This window comes from Euprymna scolopes, chromosome 8, assembly GCF_053919585.1.
Source record: "Euprymna scolopes isolate OS-2025 chromosome 8, ASM5391958v1, whole genome shotgun sequence".
NCBI lineage: Eukaryota > Metazoa > Mollusca > Cephalopoda > Sepiida > Sepiolidae > Euprymna > Euprymna scolopes.
This window is the reverse complement of record NC_136489.1, coordinates 47,346,871-47,370,629: the sequence shown is the minus strand read 5'-3', so window position 1 is coordinate 47,370,629 and position 23,759 is coordinate 47,346,871. Positions and strand designations below refer to the sequence as shown.

Genomic DNA, 23,759 nt, shown 5'->3' with positions numbered 1-23,759 from the left:
ACCAAAATTCTTGAAAAACTGGTACTACAGAAGCAGTTTTACAGCAGGCAGGAAAGCAAGGTTCATTAAGGCATTTGTTGTAAAGTTTGGAGAGAACTGGAGCTATGAGATCAGGTCCACATGCTTTTGCAATGTCAAGATTTCTTATAATAGCATGCACCTGAGAAGGGGCGATTTTCAGATCGTCTAGTGTGGTGTCTATCCGCAAAGGAAAGTCAGGGAGGAGGTGGTTAGCAGGGTCCAGTGTGGAATTGGAGGCAAACTGTCTGGCAAGCATATTAGCCTTCTCAGTTACAGAGCAAACAACTTCATGATTGTTGGATAGTGGAGGAATTGTTGATTGCCCATTATTTACTACCCTGTTGTAGATTTTCCAGAAGTCACGGGTTCCTAACTTCTGTGTTTCGATATGTTTTTTGGTGGTTTCAGTAAATTCTCTCTTACTCTGCATTTTCAACTCGTACGCACAGTTCTGTTTATATTTAAAGCGAGTTTGTTTGGATTTTTTAAAATTCTTTCATTCGAAACAAATATTTTTTTGAAGTAATTATTTACATGTTGAGACCACTTAACACATCACTATATATGTGTGTAGGTGTGTGAAAGAGATATAATGTGTGCATTTCATAAGCTTTTGGAAGTCAATCAACTATGTTGGTTTGACGATGTAGAAATAAGCAATTCTTTGATAAAAAATAAATGCAGAGATCTTGAGGTGGGAGACCAAAGGAAAGTGGACAACCCAAGAAACCTGAATGTAAGTTATCAACAAGGATCTTTGATAATGGACTTAGAACTAAATCGATCCTTAAGATCATCACTAACCTAGGAGACTTTGTAGGCTGCAAGAAAACATCAGACTTTTGATTAAGGCAGATGATAAAGGTTTATATATTATGTATATATGATGAGTGACTGATTTAGACAAGGTATCACACATATGTTACAATTTAAAAAGAAAATGCTTTTTGGAAAATAAAATGATATCTAATAAAAGACAATGGTTTACATATCCATAAAGCACCCATAATTCTGCCATGCTTAGAAATAACACCTTACAAGACTCGCCAGGTGTATCCTGAAAGTATGAAGATGTTATGCCTGGCTGTCATGCATACTCTGAAGTCATTAACAAACGGCAGTTGTTCCTTCATTTGAATATGAGAATGGAATGCAAATTTTCTAGCTGGTAGATTATATCAAAAAACAGAAGCAGCATTTGAAAAAACTTCTAAACCATGTCCCACCATCCTGGTGCTTCTTCCATAGCAATACTGCCATTGTATTCATAATGCCAACAATAATCAATTGACCAAAGATGAGATTAAAGAAATAATAAAAAGCTGAGGAACAACAAATCAGCTGGCATGGGTTAGGGTTTCTGAAAGAAATATGTAAGTATTGTCCTGATCTCATGTCTAGGTGGTTATAGCAAATGTTGTGTTTGGTGTTCATAAAAATTCCCCAAGACTGGAATGATATGATTCTTCTATTCTACAGAAAAGGTTATCACCATATATACAGCAACTATTTTGGAATAAGTCTAATGTTACATTAAAAATCTTTTATTATTCTAGAGAGTAGCATTACAAGTTGATTTTTTCTTTTTAGATAATTATTTTATCAACTTGCATGAAAAGAGCTATGTAAAAGATGCTTAAAACCGTTTGAATTATGCAATACCATCAGTTGTTCAAAAGTTATGAGAATTTTAAGTGCCAAAATTTAGACTTTTCCATGGACATTTTTCTTTAGAAAAAGTGGGCTAAATTAGGGACCTAAATAAATATTTATTTTTCAAGCTATTCTCATGAAACTTGGCAACCTTATGTAAAATTGTGTGCTTTTTTTGATTATGCAGTCAAATCTGATGTATCTCTTTATCATAAGCCATGAATTATAAATTCAGATGTACACATTTCAATTTTTTTTTTTAAACTTGCACATGGTATCATATAGTGGGTGTCTATTTATGAACAAAATTAAGTATTATAGTGGTATTTAAATATAGCTTTATTGAGAATAGGCATTTTCCTGCCTCCTCACCAAAGAGCTTAATCTTGGGTGTAGCCATTGAATGCCTAAAGAGCATTCATGGCTGGTATTTACTACTCCTCTCAAAGAAAAAAAAATTGAGTAGATATGAATTAATCTCAGAAATAAATCGTAGAAAATTTTTCATATAGATTTTGGATTTCTGTAAAAGATGGAAATTCCCATAGTCGACCAGAACTTATGCATTTTGGGACCAGTCTAATTTTCAATTTTGTAAATCCTCTCTATCTGGCCCAAAATATACACCTATTTTCTGAGATGCAACCATAAATCGTACTCTACATGAATTTTCAATGTAACTTTCACAGTACCAGGATACCAGGAATCCTGATAAGCAACAACTATATATTCACCAGTTGATGGTAATTTTTATCATTTCTATTCTGTTGTTTTACTGAAAATTCAATTATGTAAACAAAGAAATAAAACTGTAATTTTTTATCTTGTTTCCACCATAACATATAAAATGAATATCGCATTTAAATTTTCTGTAAATAAAGTAGTTCTGGATATTAAGCAATGTCATTTCTTATTTTATTGCTGGTGGCTATCTTGGTGTGCGCAAACGCAACCCCGAGAAACTATGCACAAACGCGCAAACCAAGATGACCCCAGCAATGACGTAAGAAATGATATTGCTTGATATCCGGAAAACTACTTATTTGCAGAAAATTTAAATGCGATATTCGTTTTCAGCATACCCGAAAACCTTAAGAGGTAGTCATTTTAAAGAAAAAATGTTATGGTGGAAAAAAGGTAAAAATTTACAAAATGCATCACAATGAAATTCTTTATTGACCCGCCCAATTACTATTATTATTATTATTGTTATTATTATTTAGATATCCTCACTTAAAAAAAAAAATGGGTTTGTTTTACAGATTCGAAAAAATGGTTTTGACAATAAGTTAAAAATAAATTCAAGTTTCACGATATCTTTTTTATTTAATTGTTAGGTGAAAGTACAGAAGAAATAACAAAACACTCTTCCTTCCTCATGTTAAGAATGGATTTCTAAATAACGTTATTATTTCAGCATGGTAGCATAAGTGCACAAGTACCTTTTATTTTTACTAGCAGGGGTACCCGGTGTTGCCCGGGTGTTTAGAGGTGTGTGTCAATCAAAATATAAGAATAAGCGAAGTAATAATCCTGTTTAAATATTATATATAAAAAAAAAGCAATGTTAAAACTTCTTTAAAAAACTTGGGGAAAAAAAACAAACGTGATGCAAACGAACAATGTTAAAATTTCTTAAAATCGGAAAAACAAAAGAAAACACAAACATGATGGAAAAAAGAAGAAATGAATGTAATGCAAAACGAACAATGTTCAAACTTCTTAAAAAAAATCTGAATATAAAAACAAGAAAAACAACCAACACGAAAAATGGCATAAATAACCCTGTTTCATTATAGTATTGTTTGGAAATCAAATTTGAAAAACTTGAAAATAATTTTTTTAAATTGGCAAACTCAGAATAAAAAATGACTAGTTTAGTAAGACGAAAGCACAAAACAGTTTTCTATTTTTAAGAGAATACTTTAGTCAGCTCGGCACATTATATTAGCATTAGCACTTAGCGAGCCGTTTTTCTGTTAATTTCTATAAAAGATAACATTTTAAAGAAATTTCATTATCAAATATTTACATGAAAATAATTCTGAAACTATTATCTATATGAAAATGGATGATATATGCCGATTTATCTTATCAATTTTGAAATATTCTTCGTCAACTTTGCTCAGTGGTAACTTTGCTTCCTGTAGTCGTAAAAATAAAAATCAAACACCAGTAGAGATGAACTTCTTTGTTTATATAACCTGTAAAATTTCAGCTATAGCCAATCAAATTTAACTCTGCACATATGTATCCAAATGTAACGTATAAAATGTAAACATTGAAAAAAACTGTTTCCCTTTTTGTTGTCATTTTTTTTACTGTTTTTTCATTTTTAACTTGGAGCATAAAAATATTAAGCGCATGAAAGAAAAATCAATTAACATCATTGGAATGCTTATTTTATTCTCTTTCCATCAATGTAATTCTTTTAAAAATTGACCAACAAATAAGAAAGATATGACTTGTTGAAGCACATTAGGTATGTAATATTGCCGATGTTCACAAAAATATAGCATACGCCTGTAATGCTATATAGAATTCTCAAATGAAATGAGACCTTCGAACTTAACTAAACCAATCCAGTTTCTGACAAAATTGAGACTGCATTAATCAGTTCTTTTTTTTATTTAGGCAGATTTTGAAACAGTGCTGGTCCTATTAGCAGGCAGCTGTTGTTTTGTTGACTTTACTGCAGTATGACTCTGTTAATTGCTTGAGTTTTTTAGGAGTTGATGGATTTTCATCTCAGCTGTTAATCTCATAATGATCTATTATGCACACATACAAACAAAAGTCCCTTGTTACAGAAAGTTATCATAATTCTTCAATGGACTAGCTTAAGTAAAAATGGAAGGCAGCATTATTTACAATATGAATCGTGGTCGTAGAAGATTATTTTATTTTTTTTTTTTTTGTTACAAAATTCATTTCAAGTCATGAAACAAATATCAATGGGCAAACTTGACTTTTTAGTTTGACAAAAAACATAAGTTTTATTTACATATTCCTTAAAAGTTAAATAATGAACAAAAAAACATTTGTAAAATAACAAATACAGTCTTTATAATTAAGCTCTGAATTTGGAGGCGTTCGCTTATTACAAATATTCTTACAATACTACATATTTACTTAGATTTATTGATGTATTCTCCACAAATTTCTGATCTTTAGTTTTTTTTTTCTTTTGTTTAAGCAATGATTATCAATATTAAAAAAACTATTTTACTATCATTGTTTATAATAATGTTTGAAATTTGCACAAAACGAATATTAACATTTTTTCATATTAATCATCACATTCTTTTCTTTCTTTTTTTTTTTTCAGCGGCTTTTGATGCTGTTGGCAATATGCTTGCAAATGCTGATACCCCAAATAAAATGGAAGAAGCAAAGGTGAATCTTTTAATTTTTCATCTCATTTAACCCTTTTCAGAAATGCAAAACGTTTATTTGCAACAAAAACTAATGACATCAAAACCTATAAAATCACATCAGCTCACAATGATGATAATTGCAATTCTATTAAAATTGAAAATCAATTTTGTGCTGCTGTTTTTTTTTTTTTGTTTTTTTTTGTAGATATAATTATTTTTGAATATCATAAAAAACTTATGAGAAATCAATAAATAAAATATATATCACTTAAGCAGAAGTTGGGTTAGCAGCATGAACTGTGTATTATCTTAATATTGCAATAGTTAGAAAATGATGAAATCAAACTACTACACATCAATTAACTTTTTCATTTTGTTTTTTCTGCAATTCATAATTAAAAAAAAAATATTTTTATATATATTTTTTATTCACTCCCAAACAAGGCACATTGCCATTGAAACAAAAGAGACTACTGTGAATTAGGGATCATACCTACAGGAGCATCTGAAGTGAGAAGCTGAGCAGTATGATGCTTGTTCACATTGGATTTCAATTTCTGCATGTTGGTACAGTCAGGTAAACAGAACATGAAGGGAATTCCAAAAGCTAGCAGTTTGATGAAGAAGATCAATAGACTTTCTACATTAATAAGTTTTCTTGCATCCGAGAAGTTTGCCAGTGGTAGAGTAGAATTTTGCTACTTGTCGAGTTAATTGTGGATATTTACATCTAGGAGAGGCATTAATACAAGTTTGTTGGAGTACATTTCATGACAGTACTCGAAAAATAAGCACAAGGATGCAACATTGTAGTGATGTAACAGGGATGGAGCTATAGTGTGGGATCTATTAGATTAGAGATTCTTTTTTGGACCCTGTCTAAAAGGGAGAGACCAGTAGTTTGTGTACCAGTCCAGACATAAAAACAATACTCCATGTATGGGTGAATAGTGGCTTTGTAGAGATATAGAATACTGGCTATTAGAAGTTTTCTAGCATGATAGAGGAAGCTCATTTTCCTTATGACAATCTTGGCAGTAACTTCAATATATTTATTTCAATTCATGTTAAACCAAGGATATAGAATGATGAACTCTCAAGTAATGTGCTATTAGCCATGGCAATCAGTTATTAAAAAGGTTTCTTAAAAGAGAAATGGGCTTTGTCTTAATAGCATGAAATATTACCTGTTTTTGTTCCCATTCAACTACAGACTGAAGATTATTTTCTAAGGACTCAGCGATTGTTGCATTCATTTTTCCCACACATCGAGGATAGAACATGTCATCAGCTGATATAACTATCTTGGACACAGTTGCATCAGGGAGGTCATTTATAAAACATCAAGAATAATAACAGTCCAAGTATCGACCCCTGGGGCACACTTGCATTATTGTCATGATATTTAGATGTACAGCTTCCAAGAACAACCTGGATCTTTCTTTTGGCCAAGAAGTATCTGATTATATTCAATATTTGTCAAGTAGTGCCATACAAATTTTCATAAGAAGACTTTCATACCAGATCTTGCCAAATGCTTTATATATATGAAGCACTACTATCCGTGTTTCATCAGCCTTGTCCAGTGTATGATATAACTGTGTATATGCAATAGACTAGGCTTATGTAAATCCATGCTGATGGTCATAATGAAGTTTTGTCTGAATGATGTGGTGGACTATCATTAGATTAATGGTTCAAAGAATTTAGTGAAGAGTGGGAGGAGACTGCTGGTGTGATAACTTTGTCCGTTCTTTTACCAGAATTTTTTAACATTGGTATTTTTTTTATAACAATGATTATTATTTTAGGCTATTGTGTCAAATAATGGTTTAATATATTTTTAATTATTTCTCACAAAATTCTGCTATTTCTTTTTTAATCTATTTTTTTTTTCTCTATTCTTTCAGAGATCTTTAATTGGCTTGGCCCGTGACCTTCGAGGAGTAGCTTTTGCCTTCAATACAAAAACGAGCTACATGATGCACTTTGACTGGATGTATCCTTGTGTTTTGATTTTACGCAAATTTCTTTTCTTTTCTACTGAATAATAATCTGTAAACGTTCATAAGTTGTTTTTGTTGATAGTTTTAGAGATTCTCTGCAAGTTAAAAACAATAAAACGAACCAGCATTTTTGTTTTATTACGCATAAATATTTGTCCTGTTTATAAAAATATTGAATCTGTTTCTTAAATACTTATTCCTCTTATTCTGTTTGGTTTATGAAACCTAGAGTTTTAGAGATAAAACCCCCATAACCATACACGTGTGTGTGTGTGTATATATATATATATATATATATATATATATATAAAGGAGAGTTGTTCCAAAAGTAAAGCCTCTTATGTTTTTTATAAGTCAAAAGAGCTACAAAGTTGGGAGTGGTTCTATTAAACAGAGTAACCTTTTGTGCTCCAGAATTTATTTTTCTACATCATCACCACCATTCTCAATGCACTTAATGATGCATCTTAATGAATTAAATGATGGATTTTTGCTTCTGATGTACATCTATGACAAGGGTTGCTTTCTTGGTCTCATACTGTCAATATCTGCAACAGAGGGATGAAACTTTCAGATCATGAATGCATGTTCAGTTGTGACAGTCATTGGATTTTTTTTTTTTTTTTTTTACATGGGGGTCACCACTTATTAAGGCCCAGGAGCCACTCGGGGATAAGGGTTATTGTGTGTACAGTAATCAATGGGATAGTATCGTAGTAATCGTTAGTATTGGAGATTTGATAAAGTGTCTTACTTCAGGGGGCGGTTCATCAGGAATTTGTTTGTGTTGGACTTGAAGGCATCCAAGTTGAATTCGTGGGAGGGGGGACAGGCAAGCGGCAGAGTTTCACAGCCGTGCAGTTCTAAGAAAGAAGCTTTGTTCATGGAATCTACGTTTTGATTTAGGCACGGATAAAGATTGGATGTACCAATAATGACAGTAATGGTGGTGATGTTGATGATTATGATTAAAAGAGTTATAGTATTGATTTAACACACATGCACTTATTTGTGGATATATTGAGTTGATAAAAGGGAATCGATCTTCTTCCATGGTAATTCGGATTGTCACAAACAGTTATTAAAAACACACCAGCTCAAAAAATTGACGTCTTAGATTGTAAGGATATCTTGAAAAAATGTCAGAAATGGTGCCTTTTGGCAATTTAACAAGTTCCATCACAATGCCACTCTTGTTAAGAAAAACAAGTTAACTAAATTCTTTGGTGCTCAAATTTATTTGTGGGTCATCCGAAATATATACCAGATATTATTAATTTTTTTAGATAAGGAAAAACAAGACGATGGATATGAATTCAGGTGTCCATTAATTGCCATTCGGGAATTTGGTTATCCCCAAAAGATAACCAATTTATTTATTTTTTTTACTGATACAAAATGGCATTTGGGAAAAACCCTTAATTATGCAAATGAAGCAAGAGGAGTAAGGACCCTCTCATGTGAGTTGTGGTGAAAGGTAAAGACCTAATAGAGTGAAGGCAGTAAACCCTTCTATTAAGAGTGACAGCCAGAGATATAGATTTGAAGAAGTAAAGGAAAATGTTTTTAGAGCTTGAGAATTAAAAAAAAAAAAAAAAAAAAAAAAAAAAAAAAAAAATGCCTGAGATTGGTTTACGGAGAATTACAAAATGAAATTCTGTGGATCGGGAGGCAAAGTTAAGCCCACCTTAATCTCAATATAATTTAAGGCAAAAATAACCTCGAGGACACACTCCACATGATTGCTGGGAAATGAACACTATTTGCTGTTGCACCCATCGCCAAACTGGAAGTGACAAAAGTTTAATTTAAGGCTAGACGATCGAAAAGAGGGGATGACTTTCGAAAATATCGGCGAAAAAAGCGACCCCCCCCCCTCTCTATAGAAAAGTGCCCAGTTGAGGGTGAAGGAATTAATGTTTTTGTCCAATTTTTCAATATATCGTCCGAAGGGTAGAGCTTCAAAATGATACTGATCTTGTGAAAATCCGTCGCCTCTGTTGAATGTTTTAGGGCAGACATACATACATTTAAACAGACAGGTGAGATTTATATTATACATTATTAATTTTTTAATTTTTTCTATATTCATTCTGTAATTTTTTTTCAGTATCGTGAGGCAGGGAGTCATTGTTAATTTTGGTTAATTATTTCATCATTAAAAGTAATTTACTAACCAACTTTGATTTTTGAAGTCATGGTAAACAAATTTCAATGTATGTGTTTCCATCAAGTTTTAAAATTAGACCAAATGTTCCTTAACATTAACCCGTTATCCTACATACACACCTGTGTTACATCGGGCAATTGAATTGTGGTACCATTATCCATCAGTAACAACGCCTGTGCTTAAATTGATGGCTGAATTGGCTCAAAACCGGTAAGCATATTCTTTTATTTTTTGTTGAAGTTTTTATGATTGATTTTTATGCTGAAAAATAATAGAATTTAGTTTGAGACAGTTCAGCTGGATTTAAAACACATTTTTTTTTATAGCAAGAAAGAAATTTTTTGATCTCTCTCTCATATATAAAAATATATATATTACTAATAAATATAATTAGTGTTTGAAGTAAACTCTTTACTTAGTGAAAAGATGTCTAATTTAAATTCAAAATTTTTTAAAATCATTTTTAGATGTCAAAACTTTAAGTAAAATTAAATCAATTGTTTACAGGCCATCTTTAAAAATTTGCAAAGGGCTATGCAAATTTCATTTGCACATTTGTGTTTTTTAACTGAACTTCATACACATAAAAAAAACTTTTAAAACATAACTGCAACTACATCTGGGTCTTTCTTCCTTGCAAGATTGTTATTGACTGGTTAAGCCATAAGTACTGACTAGTGTAGCCACCTGGGGAGAGACGTCAAAAGGTACTCAAACTTCAACACTGCAAATACAACACCCTTTAGTACGGCGACTTATCAAATTTACTACTCAGACTGAAGCAAGACTGACCAACTATTTTGATATCCCTTTCGCAGGATCATCTCAGTCGTAACATAGGATTCAAGTTTAGAAAATAAGTCTAACTATTCAAAATGATCTCACGTTGAAGAAAAAATTAATAAAGAACGTTAGAAAGGCATATTGTTACTTACAGAAAGTAATTTTTTTCTCTCCAGATTTATTTTTTAACTTAATGAAGAATCTACAAAAAATAATTTTTTTTAATTCATTTCTTACAGAAAGTAAGAACTTTATGTTGGTACTTAAAAAAGTTATTTACGTAAATTGGATTAATACTTTTTCTTGATAAAATGGGAAAAATTTCAGAATCAACAAAAATGCTACAAACCACTTTATAACAGCAATTTCAACAACAATTGGAACAGCAAAAACAGCAGCATGTTTTTGTATGCGTTTTTCATCCATCCAAACGAAGATTTTACTCGTTATAAATCATCCTTGGTGTATGATTACCTGTTAATTTCAATGTTATGTGACCAGTAGTTTAAAAATTAACTGCACACATCTACTGTTTTACTTATATAGATTGAAAAGCAAATTTTCAGGACTCAATCAGTGAACAAAAACAGAAATTGACTTCAATTTAAAAGAAAAAGAGGTTAAATCCATTTTTAAACCCAAACGAAAAGTACCATTTTTACTCTAGATGCAATAAATGAGGAATTAGATAGGTTGAAAAAAATTAGTGTAATTTCAAAAGTTGATTATTCTGATTTGGGTGTCACCAACCATATATATAAAAAAAAGAGAAGGCGAAAAATAAGAGTGTGCACTGATTTTTTGACTGGGTCGAATGACAGTTTGAAAGATCATTTTTTTTACCATTCCCACATGATATATTCACTAAATTAAATGGTGCTAGTATGTTTTCACATCTGAATTTGTAACATACCTTCAGGTTCAAGTCAGTCAAGAAATCTCAAAGTACCTGACAATAACACACATAAAGAAATTTTAAAACTTAATCATCTCCCTGTTGGATTGAAGGTAGCTCCGAGCCTATTCCAGCAAATAACACAATGTTGGCTGATATTGAATATACAATGATGCTAAGAATATGTTGAACAAGAAATAAACATTGTCTTCCTCAAGAAGATTAAGCTCTGTAGATGAACTTTAAAATTTGTACAGAATGTCTCTTTAAAAAAAAACAAATGTAGATTTGTTTTATGTAAGGCATACAGTTTTTTTTGGTTTTTTTTTAAAAATATTGTTTGGACTACTGTTTTCATTTTGTTTGTTAATATTTTTACTGATGTAACCTGTTCTTCTTCAGATGTATCCTGTCAAACTTGGATTATAGGAAATTTCTTTATTTAACCTGTAGGCATAGCTTGCTCTTGTTCTGTCAACTTTGCATTGTCCGTACTGAGAATTGAACTATCAATCTCTAGAAAACTATCACTTAGAACTGATTATTACTGAGCAATTTTATCTATTGCATTATGGGTCCTTGATGAGAAAAGTAATCTGAATAATCAAAATCATACAAATGATCAATCGGCATCTCAAAAATGAAAGAAATTTTCATGTTGAAATTAAAAAAATATTTTTTTATCACAAAATAATGTATAAATTTTACATATAAAATTTTTAAATTGCTTACATAATTAGGATGTTTTTCTATCCTCATTTACCTTTCTATAAATTGGTTGTTAATATTTCTATTTTTAGGTCTCAACGACTACAGTTTGATGTCTCTTCTCCCAATGGTGTTTTGTTATTTAGAGAAATTAGTAAAATTGTTGTCAGTTATGGTAAGTTCTTTCTTTCTTTTTTTTTTTTTTTTTGAGATTATACACATTGCTTTATTTGACTTTTACAAAATAATTTTATTGACACCAACTCCAATATTTCTTAGTAAAAAATCAAGTCGGTTTCTTTCAGAAATTTACACTTTTTTTGTTCATATAAAATCATTTTAATATGAAATTTAAATGTAATGTATTGGGCAAAATTAAGGTTCTTGTCCAAAATTTCTCCCATATTAAAAACATAAATTAAAACTATGATGTATGTACCTGTGACAAAACGAAAATATGTAAATTGATAGTTTTATTTTTAACTAAGAAAATCAAATATTATGAGGAAGTAAAAGACTATTTTGCATTGCCATCTTGAAGAAACAAAGAGATATAACTGAACAATTCAAATTTATGAGATCGTCCTTGTAATACCTACAATTAAATTGCTTAAAAATGATTTTCTTTATAAACATAAAATTACTTGATCAATTTACGTGATTTATAGAATATAATTTTTTTTTTCATTCCGTCACAGATATGAACATCAAGATTTTTCTGTATTTGTGTCTTTTTAATATTGGCAAAATGAAAGTCAAAGAATGGACTTATTGAAATGTTGTCGTATAAATAAAGAAAAAAATCTTAGCAATTTCATTTTAAATAAAACAAAGAAATTTCAATGAGATTGACATATAATAAGTAATCAATCTGGAGATTAGAAAAACTTGAATGAGTTCTTTATTCTTTTGTTGTCTACAAAAGTTTTTAGTGTGAAATATTCTTTGTTAATATAAAAACAGAATCACATAAAATCTTTTAGATTTACTTCTGATAATTGATTTTCAAAATTGAACTTTAATTTCATTTTAAAATATTTATAAGCATTGTTGAATCTATAAATAGATATTTTATTCTTTTTCACTTTTGTATTAAAAAAAAATTGTTTAATTTCAGGTCAGCGAATTCTTTCAATAGGTGATATTCCAAAAGACCAGCTCTACCCTATGAAATATCCTTTGATTTATGATTTCACAATTAATATGCTTTTTTATGTCATTCTAAAACTATATATATATAATAATGTATATTTGGGTAGCATTTATTTATTTTTTTTCCCTGACAATGGGTGGGTGGGCCTATAAATTCACCCTTGTCCGTTCCTCTGTCTGCACTTTTCTCAATAACTACGCCTTGGAATTTTTTTAAATTTTGCACAAACATTAAACATGATATGAGTAAAAAACAGTAACAATGGATTTTCCAGTTGCTCCCCCAGGAGTGCCTTTCAGGTTAAAATTGAGATGTTTGTGCTTATTAAAAAAAAGATTGTTGCCTTGGATTTTTATAAAACTTTCTGAAAAGTTGTAACTAACTGATTTTTATATAATTTTGTTTGTCTATACTTTGCGATAACTCTTGGGTGTGCCCTAGGGGCTCTTTACGGGCTAATAAAAATACTCCATTTTTGGGACTATTTTACCATATTTGTACAAAATTTTCTGTGTATATCTATTTAGCAGTTTTACATGGCGCTGAACTCAAATTTAAACATCTTAAGACCTTGGGAACTTTTGGGGCAGATGGGGGGGGAAATGACGAACTTAGTCTTTTTTTTTTTTTTTTTTTTTTTTTGCATTGTGCAGAACTCAAATTTACATATGTTAAGGCCTAAAACTGCACTGTTTGTTCATTTTCACACCAGGATTTGACATCCCCTGGGGACTTTTGGGGCTAAATGGGGTGCGGTGGGGAGAACAAATGCTGGACTTAGTTTTTTTTATGCCTTGTTTACTGTGCACTCACAGGGGGACCATGCATGCTTCACTTGTTTTTTTTTAAGACATTTTTGTCCGCATATTTTTTTGATCCTTTCAAATTGTGTGATGAGTGTTTGGATTTAAGGCTGAAACTGGCTGATAAACTTGCCATACTGGTTTGATTTTGAATGATCTTCAGGCTGTTGTCTGTTGAGTAAATATTTTAGGGATGATTTTCATGCGAATAATTAAGATTAATTGCAAAGTTATTATTAATAAAATATTAATCAAATTAATTAGTGTAGTGTAATTAATAGTATTATTATTAATAAAGTCATTTTAGAATGTTTACATTGTTATTGAAATTATTTTATTATTTGCTGCATTAGTTTTATATGTAGCTCTTCTAATATGTGTAGTTTTAGTTACTTTCATATTCTAATATGATTGTGTGTTTGAGAATTTTTCAAAGTGAAAAAGGAGGACAGGAATGTTTAGTTTTTAAATGCTTGGCTATTGTGCATGATTTATTTATCTATATATATATATATATATATATATATATAAATGACATTTAATGTTGTATTGCATCTTTTTGTAAGATTTTAACCTTTTATTTGATTATTAGATTTTAATAAAGATCAAAAATCATTTTTTTTTTTCTAACAAACTTGGCATTTATTTGCTTCCTCGTGAAAGCGAAATGTGACACAAGGTCATTTTTGATATGGGGAAAAACTAGCTCCCCAAAAAGAGGCCTTCTGGAAGTAGGCAAAAATAAAAACTGCTTTAATAAAGAAGGGTTTCCCATCCACTGACTAAGGACAAATTAAGTGTAGCATCAGAACAGATACTAAACTGTGATCTTAGCCCAAAGGTCAGGTGTTTGAGGATTAGTGTGTAAATGAGAAAAAATGATGCATCAAGTCGTAATAATCATGAAGACTAACAGAAATGAATGATCTTTATTTCCATTGTCTTGCATGCAGAAATAGTCATGTTTAACAATGCAATTTCAAACTGAAATGTCACCTGACAACCTTTTTCCATGCTTTCATGCATCTAAAAAAAAAAAACAACCAAACTGATTCAAAATCACTGAATGACCGCATAGACACTAATGTAGTGGTGAATTTAAGCTGTTAATAGTTGACTAATTTTCATAGTGTGCTACTGTAAAGAACTTTGTAAATAATTGTGTGACCTTTAAAACTACTTCCTGAAATAAGAGATACAGTAGAACCCCTGGTTGGGATTGTAATGTGAAATCGTCGTATGACGGGGCCTAAGCAAAATTTTATACAGTACAATATTAAAAATCAGTAACAAAATACAGTACGGTATATAATACACATGTATATTATCAAATAACTTTAACACTGTAAGGCAGGGCAAATACCGTAAGCAGGGTCTGGAAAAACATCGCATTCCACATCATAACCTGAAAAAAAAAGTATCCTAGGGGCACTGTATCCCAGGGTTCTACTTAAATGAAAGCAACTTTTCCTTTCTCAGTTATATCAGTTTTTTTTTTGGAAAACTTAGTTTAGAGAAGGCCTTAAAAAGTCCTTGAAGATGGACATTAAAAATCTGTATACCCCTTTATATAATTCAAGAAAGTAACATGTTTTTGTCCCATCAGCCATGACAAGAACACCCAAAATGTCTGAATAGTACAAATTCAATCCTCATCTCAAAAATTCAGAAACAGTTAAACTTTTCTCAATTTTTCGAACAAGATGTTTCATTGTTATTTCTGTAAATTTCTGTTCTCACTGTTGATATTTTTTTCTATGAGTGTCATTCTAGACGAAGCATAATGCCAATTGATGTAAGGAGCTGAAATACTAAAAAATAATTAAGTTGCATAACAGAAAAAAAAGGAAAATGAAGTTAGAATCACTTTAAACATGTATTAATACTGAAGGTGATATTTAGGTAATCAACAATATTGAATGCATAAACAAACATCACTGTTGATGAACAATATGCCTAAAGGTCAGAGGTCAAATCATCTGAAAAATCTTCAATGTTTACATTGATGATTTTCTTCATCAATGTAAACATTGATGCAGATTCTGAAGAAAACGTGTAAAAAAAAAATGTTTTTTATTTGTTTCTTGTTTTTTAAACAATTTTATTTTTCCTTTTTTAATGATTTTTTCCTTAACAGTTATTTTAAGTTGAAAGGTATCTCGATATGTTTTTCTATGTTAAAAGCTGCATTGTGTGGAAACTATGTGAATTTTGGTGTGTTTAGATTGTATGGAGATGATGCTCTTGATAATGCTCTCGGAATGTTTGTTAAACTTCTGCTCTCCATATCACAAAATGATCTGCTGGTAAGTCAAACCATCTTTTTTTTTTTTTTCCTACCCCTTCCTCCTTCTCTGCCTCTCCAAACAAAAAAAAAATATATATAGAAAACCATCAAAGCATTCACTAATAATTGATGGCGGTTGCCCAGAATTCCCCTATATCAAAAAAACAAAAAATAAAGAAAAATCTGTATGATGTACGTATCCGTGACAGAATGAACATATATTCTAAAAATCACATAAATTGATCAAGTTTCAGTTTTAGAAAGAAAATAAGTTTTCAAAATAAAGAAAAATCTGTATGATGTATGTACTTCTAATGAAATGAAAATATCAATTTCCAAAAATTATGTAAATTGATCAAATTCATTTTTAAATGTTTAATGGGAATCCATAGACATGACAAGATAGATATCTCAAGTTTGAAGTATTGTTGAGTTATTTCCCTTTGCTTTTTTTTTTCTAGATTGTTTTCAAAATGGCGGACAAGTCAGTCGTTTTTTGGTTACTAATAAAATTTGATTTCTTATTTAAAAATAAAACTACTTAATTTACACCATTTTTGGAATATGTTTTTGTTTCGTTGCAAATACGTATATTATACAGATTTTTCTTTTTTTTTTTTTTTTTTTTTTTCCAATATGGAGAATTTTGGATAAGAAGCATTGATTCTTATTTCACTATTACATGTAGTCTTTTAAAGGTTCACTCATATTCAGTAACTATCTAATAGTTAAGTGTTATTTTATATTAAAACTCTCATTGTCCAGGATTAAATGAGGAATTTTCTCCTTTTTCCTCAGCTCATAACACCATTTTACTCCTCCCCTTTTTTATTTTTTTTTTATTTAAATGGGAGTGTAAGTACGTCGGCATGTAATGAACTAATTTTATAAACTTCAACCCTGTCTACACATATCCAGCATTTCCCTGGAATAAATAATAACCTATGTGTTCTTCTGCTCCAAACTCTGGACCCCACATTACAGTTTTATTTTACTTTTTAATTTCTATAATTTTCAAATCATAATTCAGATAAAGTAAAAGTATTTGATTTTTATGAATATCCTGCAAGAATGCAGGCACCACCGTATTCTTGGAACTTCCTGTCATTAAAATAGAAATATACTTAACTAAGGATTTTGGGTAATGTCTTTTCATAATATATGTGATTATTCTAAACTTTGTGTATATATCCTCTGACGATTAACATCAAGCATGAAACCAGTGGTCAAAACTGAATAACTCGTACATGTGCCATTGGTATATGCATATATACTAGAAGAATATTTGTCCTAGGATGGATAACATTAATTCCCAAACAGAACAGTTGTGCATCAATTCTGTGTTTCAGCATGGAGATTAGAATTCAAAATGCTACTATACCTTATGTCGAAAATCCTTATTTTAATTTTGATCAAAATTCATTATCTGATTTGGATTCTAGAAAACTTCTATAATTTAAAGGATCTTAAAAATAAATTGGAATTCAGGGAATCCTGCTTGATTTGTATATGACTATGAATCAAATCTAATGCAAAGCTGAAATACTTCAATTTTCAAATTAGCGGTGTCTGAATTTTCACAGAAGGCTTCTACCTATTCTTTCTGCTCCCTTTGTGTAAAACTAAATTAAATAAAATATAGTCCACATTATGACCCCTTATGTCTTACTTCAATTGAGCTCAAAAGACTAAGATTTTCATGAATAAAATGAAATGAAATATTAGTTGCCTTCATGACTTCATGTGATCTTCTATTTAATCCCTTTTCCATTTCAATTTGTCTACACACACACACACACACATTTTGTGTACAGAAAGTTGTTAGATGAGACAAGTTATTGGTACCAAGCCCGATAATTAGGACCGTTCAAAATATCCATATCAAGTTCTCTTCAGCCAATACTCATCCTAGCTCATTGGATGAGTATTGGCTGAAGAGAGCTTGATATGGATATCTTAAACGGGCCTAATTATCGGGCTTGAAACCGACGGTACCAATGACTTGTCTCATCTAACAACTTTCTGTACACAAAATACAAAATATGAATATGCTCTCATATTTCGGATTTTTCTTTTAATTGAGCACTCTGCTGGATTTCTTTTTCCAAAAAAAACTAATATATATATTTACTAGGAGCTGACATGCCTTTAATTGGTTTGTATAATGGTAAACAATAATTAGAATTTTATTTCGGTTCAAATTCAGAAAACTTGTGTCATTTTGACTTCTGCTTTCTCTTTAGCAAAAATCATGCAAAGGAAAAATCTCTTATTAATGTTTACATAATTCCAGTTTAATTTTAAAAATTGACACGAGAAAAAGTCTTTACCTTGAAAATTCTTCTTTTTCACAATGGTTTTATTTTTGTTAAAATAATGTTATAATCAAAATATATTTTATTTAGTTTTCACATAAAAAATAGTCTTCACTTTGAAATCTTATCAAAAAAGACTAATTAAACTTTCATAAAAAATTCTGGAATTCTGAATCGGGATTCAGTAATGTATTTGTAATATAAAATAAACTTTTAAAATATTTCACATGTAAAGTATTTTATTTTAGCAAAAAATCTGAAAAAAAGACCAATTAACATTACATTTTCAATTATAAGGAAACTGGAAAACATTAATCAGATGGGACTTTTTCCTTGGTATAAAAGTCAAAATGGGATGAGTTTTTTTTAATTTAATTTTGTAAGGTTATCGTTATTAGATGTGAAAACTCTGTTAATAATGCTCGTTTTTAACTGCAATTATTTTGTGATTGTTTACCAAGTCAAGAACAAATTATAAGGGGGTTTATAACAATCCTTTAATCAGAATGGCTGAGGAGGAATTTTTTTTATCCAGATTTGCTTAGAACTTTTAATATTAATTTTTTATCTTCTTGATAATTGTTTTTGGAATATCAGCATAGAATACAAATGAAATCTTGTTTTATCATTGCTTCCTGTATTTTTTTCTTTCAGGATTATCCGAAGCTCAGTCAGAATTATTATGCTTTATTGGAATGTCTTGCCCAGGACCATATGATGTTCATCAGCAACTTAGAACCACAAGTCTTTCTATATATTTTAGCCACCATCTCGGAAGGACTTACAGCTTTAGGTAAGGGAGACAACTTGCCAAAAAAGTGTAAAGAGCAAAGTTTCTAGTAACTTTTTAAAGTTTGATTTTATACGATAATAAAAAATTATTCTATCTGCTGATAGTTATTGAAAAAACTTTAATGATGAAGATAGAAGAGAAATTAAATTATAACAAATCTCTTAAAATTTATTTTTCTTAATTTTTTAGATAAGGTTTAATAACTCGTATTTTGATTACTTGGACTACTGTTCTCATCTTGAGTGTTATTTACACGTTTCGATCAATGTAACCTCCAACCTTCTTTAGGTGTATCTTATCCAACTGGAATCTGCATAAAATTTTGAATGGAACCCTTTATTTAATCCCCAGGAGTAGCTGCTCTCGTTCTGTCAACCATGATCAAGTAGAAGTCTTAAGTAATTCATAATTCATTTTTGAGTGTTGCTCACACTAAAGATTGAACCTTCAACCTACAGAAGAGTGTCATGGCTGACAGAATGACAGCGTGCTACCACCACAGATTAAATAGAACAACAACACACCCTACAGTAAAGTAAATATCGCCACAAATATCCAAGCAATTGCCATCAAGGCCACTCTGCACAAAACAATAACAGTATGCTCTACATGTATCTCACCAAACGAAAATGTAGACAAAGACGAATTGAAAAAAATTGATCGATCTACTGCTCAAACCCTTCATCCTGTTAGGTGACTTTAATAGTCACAATATACTATGAGGGTGTAAAGAAACCATTAAAAAAGGTAGAACACTAGAAGAGATCATCAACGAAAATGATGTATGCCTGCTTAGCGACAGTTCACCTACATATGTCAATCCATCTAATGGAAATCCCCTGAATGTAATAGTCAAAAATATCCACAATGGAACCTAAACAAGGCCAACTGGCAAATATTCAAGGAAAAATGCAAAACTAGGTTGAACCACACTGAAACTAACTATGACACAATAGAATTTTTTAGGAAAACACTAATAGAAATAGCAAATGAGTGCATCCCAAAAACCTCAACAACCAATAAACACAACAGACCCTGGTTTGACACTAAATGGCAAAAAACTATCAAACTATGGAAAGCTGCCTTAAAAAAATTACAGAAACAACTACTACAAATCTTATAGAATACAAGCAAAACAGAGCTAAAGTCCGTAGATTTGTAAGAACAGCAAAAAGTAAAATGCTGGCAAATTCACATCAACAAACTGAATTCTCCACTAAACCAAGAGTAATATGGGAAATGATCCGAAAAATTACAGGTAAACATCAAACCACACCAATCAAACACCTCGTCATAAATAACTCTAGCATAAACTGATAAAAAGAATATAGCAGACTTACTAGCTGAAACCTTTTCACAAAACTCTTCTAACCAAAACTACAATACAAAATTTACAACAATCAAGCAAAATGCAGAGAAATATAAACTCAACTTCATATCAAAGAAATCTTGAAAACTAACTGAACTAGAAGATTCCATTGAAAGATCCCATAACACCGCCGTAGGACCAGATGAAATTCACTTCGAATTTTAACAATATAGACAGAAGGCGAATTCACAGATATATGGAGATTGACCACAATATTGGCAATCCCCAAACCAGGAAAAGAAAACTCAAACCTGCAAAACTATAGACCAATTTCACTAACCACTAATGGAAAGAATAATTAATAACAGACTAGTTTGGTAGTTAAAATCCAACAAAATTATCTCTAACCTACAGTGCGGTTTCTGTAACAAAACAAGTACAATCAATCACCTGATTTGCCTAGAAACAGCTGTAAGAGAAGCATTTATAAGGAACAAACACCTCTCAACAATCTTTGACTTGGAGAAAGCATACGACTCTGCCTAACTTGGAATAATGAGAGATCTTAATGACCTCAATCTAAAAGGCAGACTACCACAGTTCATAAAAGGCTTCTTATCAGATAACAAATTTAAAGTCTGCATTGGATCAACCTACTCAGACACCAACATCCAAGAAAAGGGAGTTGCCCAAGGGAGTATACTTTCTGTAACTTTGTTTAGCATTAAAATGAATAACATAGCAAAATGCCTAACTCGTAATGTTGACGGATCTCTATATGTGGATGACCTCCTAATTTTTTTTTTTTTTTTTTTTTTTTTTTATTACATTTTCACCCCAAACAAGGCAAATTGCCACTTTGGTGTAGGGGGCTACTATCAGGGGCAACAACTACTGGGGTACTATGTAGGGATTTGGGCAGCAAGGTGTCGGTTCACGTTACACTTGAACTTCTGCACGTCAGTACTGTTGGGGAAGCAGGGACCTGGAATGGAATTCCAGAGTCTTGCGGTTCTGGGGAAGAAACTATTGGAGTAAAAAGATCTTTTACATCTAGGGACCTCTACAGTGTGGGGGTGGGATCTAGTAGCCTGTCGGGTTTGTCGAGGGTGCTCGCGTCGTGGGGGCACAAGTGATTGCAGTTCATCAGAGCATTCACCACTAAAATACTTGTAGAACAGGCAGAGGGATGCAACATTTCGTCGATGGGACAGAGGCTGAAGCTTAGATGCCAGTTCAGGGCCTATCAGATTTGCGACTCTCTTTTGAACCTTGTCAAGGAGCGAGAGACTAGTAGCAGATGCACCAGCCCAGATGTGGCAGCAATACTCCATACATGGGCGAATGGTGGCCTTATAGAGGTACAGGATACTTTCGGGTGTTAGTAGTTTTCTAGCACGGTAGAGAGAGCCCACCTTTCTTGCAGCGGCCCTGGCAATGCCTTCAATGTAATTGTTCCAACTCATGTTTCCTGTGAACGTTAGGCCAAGGAGTTTGAAAGATGGACTCTCAGATAAAGAGTCGTTGGCCATTGCTATTGGTGGTAGAGAGGGTTTCTTGTAATTATTGAATGAAACTAGTTTAGTCTTGGCAGCATTGAACGCGACCAACCACTTTTGTCCCCATTCCACTACAGATTGGAGGTCTTCCTCTAGTGTTTCTGCCATTTCTTTAGAAATGTGTTCATTCGTCTTCCTGTCGTGTCTGCCATAGAGTGTAGTGTCATCAGCATATATACCCATCTCAGAGGCAATGTTGTCGGGGAGGTCATTTATGAATATCAGGAACAATAGAGGTCCAAGGATAGAACCCTGGGGCACTCCCGCATTTATATCATATTGTTTAGATGTGCGACCGTCGAGGACTACCTGGATTTTTCTCTTATCTAAGAAGGATTTAATTATGTTAAGTATTCTACCAGTGATACCGTATGATCTGATTTTACTGAGGAGACCCTCATGCCATACCCTGTCAAAAGCCTTAGATATATCTAGAGCTACCGCTCTGCCTTCCCCCGCTTTGTCCAGTGATTGGTATATACGTTCAGAGATCACGGTGAGGATGTCTGCTGTGGAACGGGCTTGTCTAAATCCATATTGTTTGTCAGTCAGTAGTTTAGCATCTGTAAGATGATGGATTAGAGCGTGGTTAATTATGGTCTCAAATATTTTGGCAAAAAGTGGAAGGAGGCTAATGGGGCGATAATTTGATGGGTCTGTCCTTTCACCAGAATTCTTGAATACTGGTACAACAGAAGCAGTTTTCCAACAGCCCGGAAAGCAAGCTTCATTAAGACATTTGTTGTAGAGTTTGGAGAGAACTGGAGCTACTTCGGCTGAGCACTTTTTTAATAGCACAGCTGGGATAAGATCGGGTCCACATGCTTTTGAGGTGTCAAGGTTTTTTATGATAGCATGCACCTGAGCAGGGGTGGTTTTCAGATCGTCTAGTGTGGCGTCTGTCCGCATAGGAAAGTCAGGTAGGGGGTGGTTGGAAGGGTCCAGTGTGGAGTTTGAGGCAAACCGACTGGCAAGCATGTTAGCCTTGTCGGTTGCTGAGGAGACAACCTCGTGATTGTTGGTTAGTGGGGGAATTGTCGATTGCCCATTATTTACTACACTGTTGTAGATTTTCCAGAAGTCTCGAGTTCCTAGTTTTTGTGCTTCGATGCGCTTTTTAGTGGTTTCCGTAAATTCTCTCTTAGCTGTCGCTATTTCTTTCTTAACGTTATTTCTAGCTTCTATATACTTCAGTCTGTTTGAACTGGACTTATGTCGGTTAAACCTACGGTATGCATGCTGCTTTTGAGTAATGGCAGTTGCACAAGTCGACGTAAACCATTGGGGAGAGTGGGGCTTACTATAAAATTTCCGCATGGGAACATGCGCTTCGATTGCAGTTTTGAACCAGTCAGTGGTCTCGTTTGCACACTGTTCAGCAGGGAGAGAGAAAATATTTTTCCATGGAGCATCTCTAATTAGTTCCCTGATGGCTTCCCAGTCAGCCTTATTATAATATCTCGTTGTTTTGAGCACTGGCTCTTCAGTTTTGGGTCTAGAGTTTAGGGCGATTTCAACCATTATCACTGCATGATCAGCGTTCCCGAGTGGGCTGTGGGCCTTCGCTATGCAGTCATCGGGAACTGTGGTCAAAAACAGATCTAGAAGTGATGCGTGTTGTTCTTCCTGGTCAGGGAAACGGGTTGGAAACGTAACGTAATACATTGCAGGTCAAAATATATACATATCATAAGAGCACAAGCTCCAACAATGCCTAAATAAATGTAAAAAGTGGACAGTAGAAAATGGATATAAATTCTCCGAAAAACCAAATGTGTACACTTCTGCCAAATGAGGACACTCCATAATGACCATTGTTTGAAACTTGCAAATACAGAAATTCCTAGGTTTGACATTTGATAAAAAAACTGACATTCATCCCCCACCTGAAGAACCTGAAAACAAACTGCAATAAAAGACTGCAGCT

General features: G+C 32.2%; 1 protein-coding gene across 4 annotated transcripts in view; it reads left to right on the top strand.

The window, feature by feature from the left end:
* LOC145283548 (exportin-7-like) overlaps window positions 1–23,759 on the top strand; it is a 154,444-nt gene that overhangs the window by 98,409 nt on the left and 32,276 nt on the right. For all 4 annotated transcript variants that reach the window (XM_080132429.1, XM_080132430.1, XM_080132428.1 and 1 more), the window contains exons 20-26: window positions 5,003–5,070; window positions 6,962–7,050; window positions 9,330–9,437; window positions 11,706–11,788; window positions 12,731–12,785; window positions 15,716–15,875; window positions 18,826–18,964. In XM_080132429.1, the coding sequence (XP_079988555.1) occupies window positions 5,003–5,070; window positions 6,962–7,050; window positions 9,330–9,437; window positions 11,706–11,788; window positions 12,731–12,785; window positions 15,716–15,875; window positions 18,826–18,964 (702 nt within the window). The remainder of the gene's footprint in view (window positions 1–5,002; window positions 5,071–6,961; window positions 7,051–9,329; window positions 9,438–11,705; window positions 11,789–12,730; window positions 12,786–15,715; window positions 15,876–18,825; window positions 18,965–23,759) is intronic.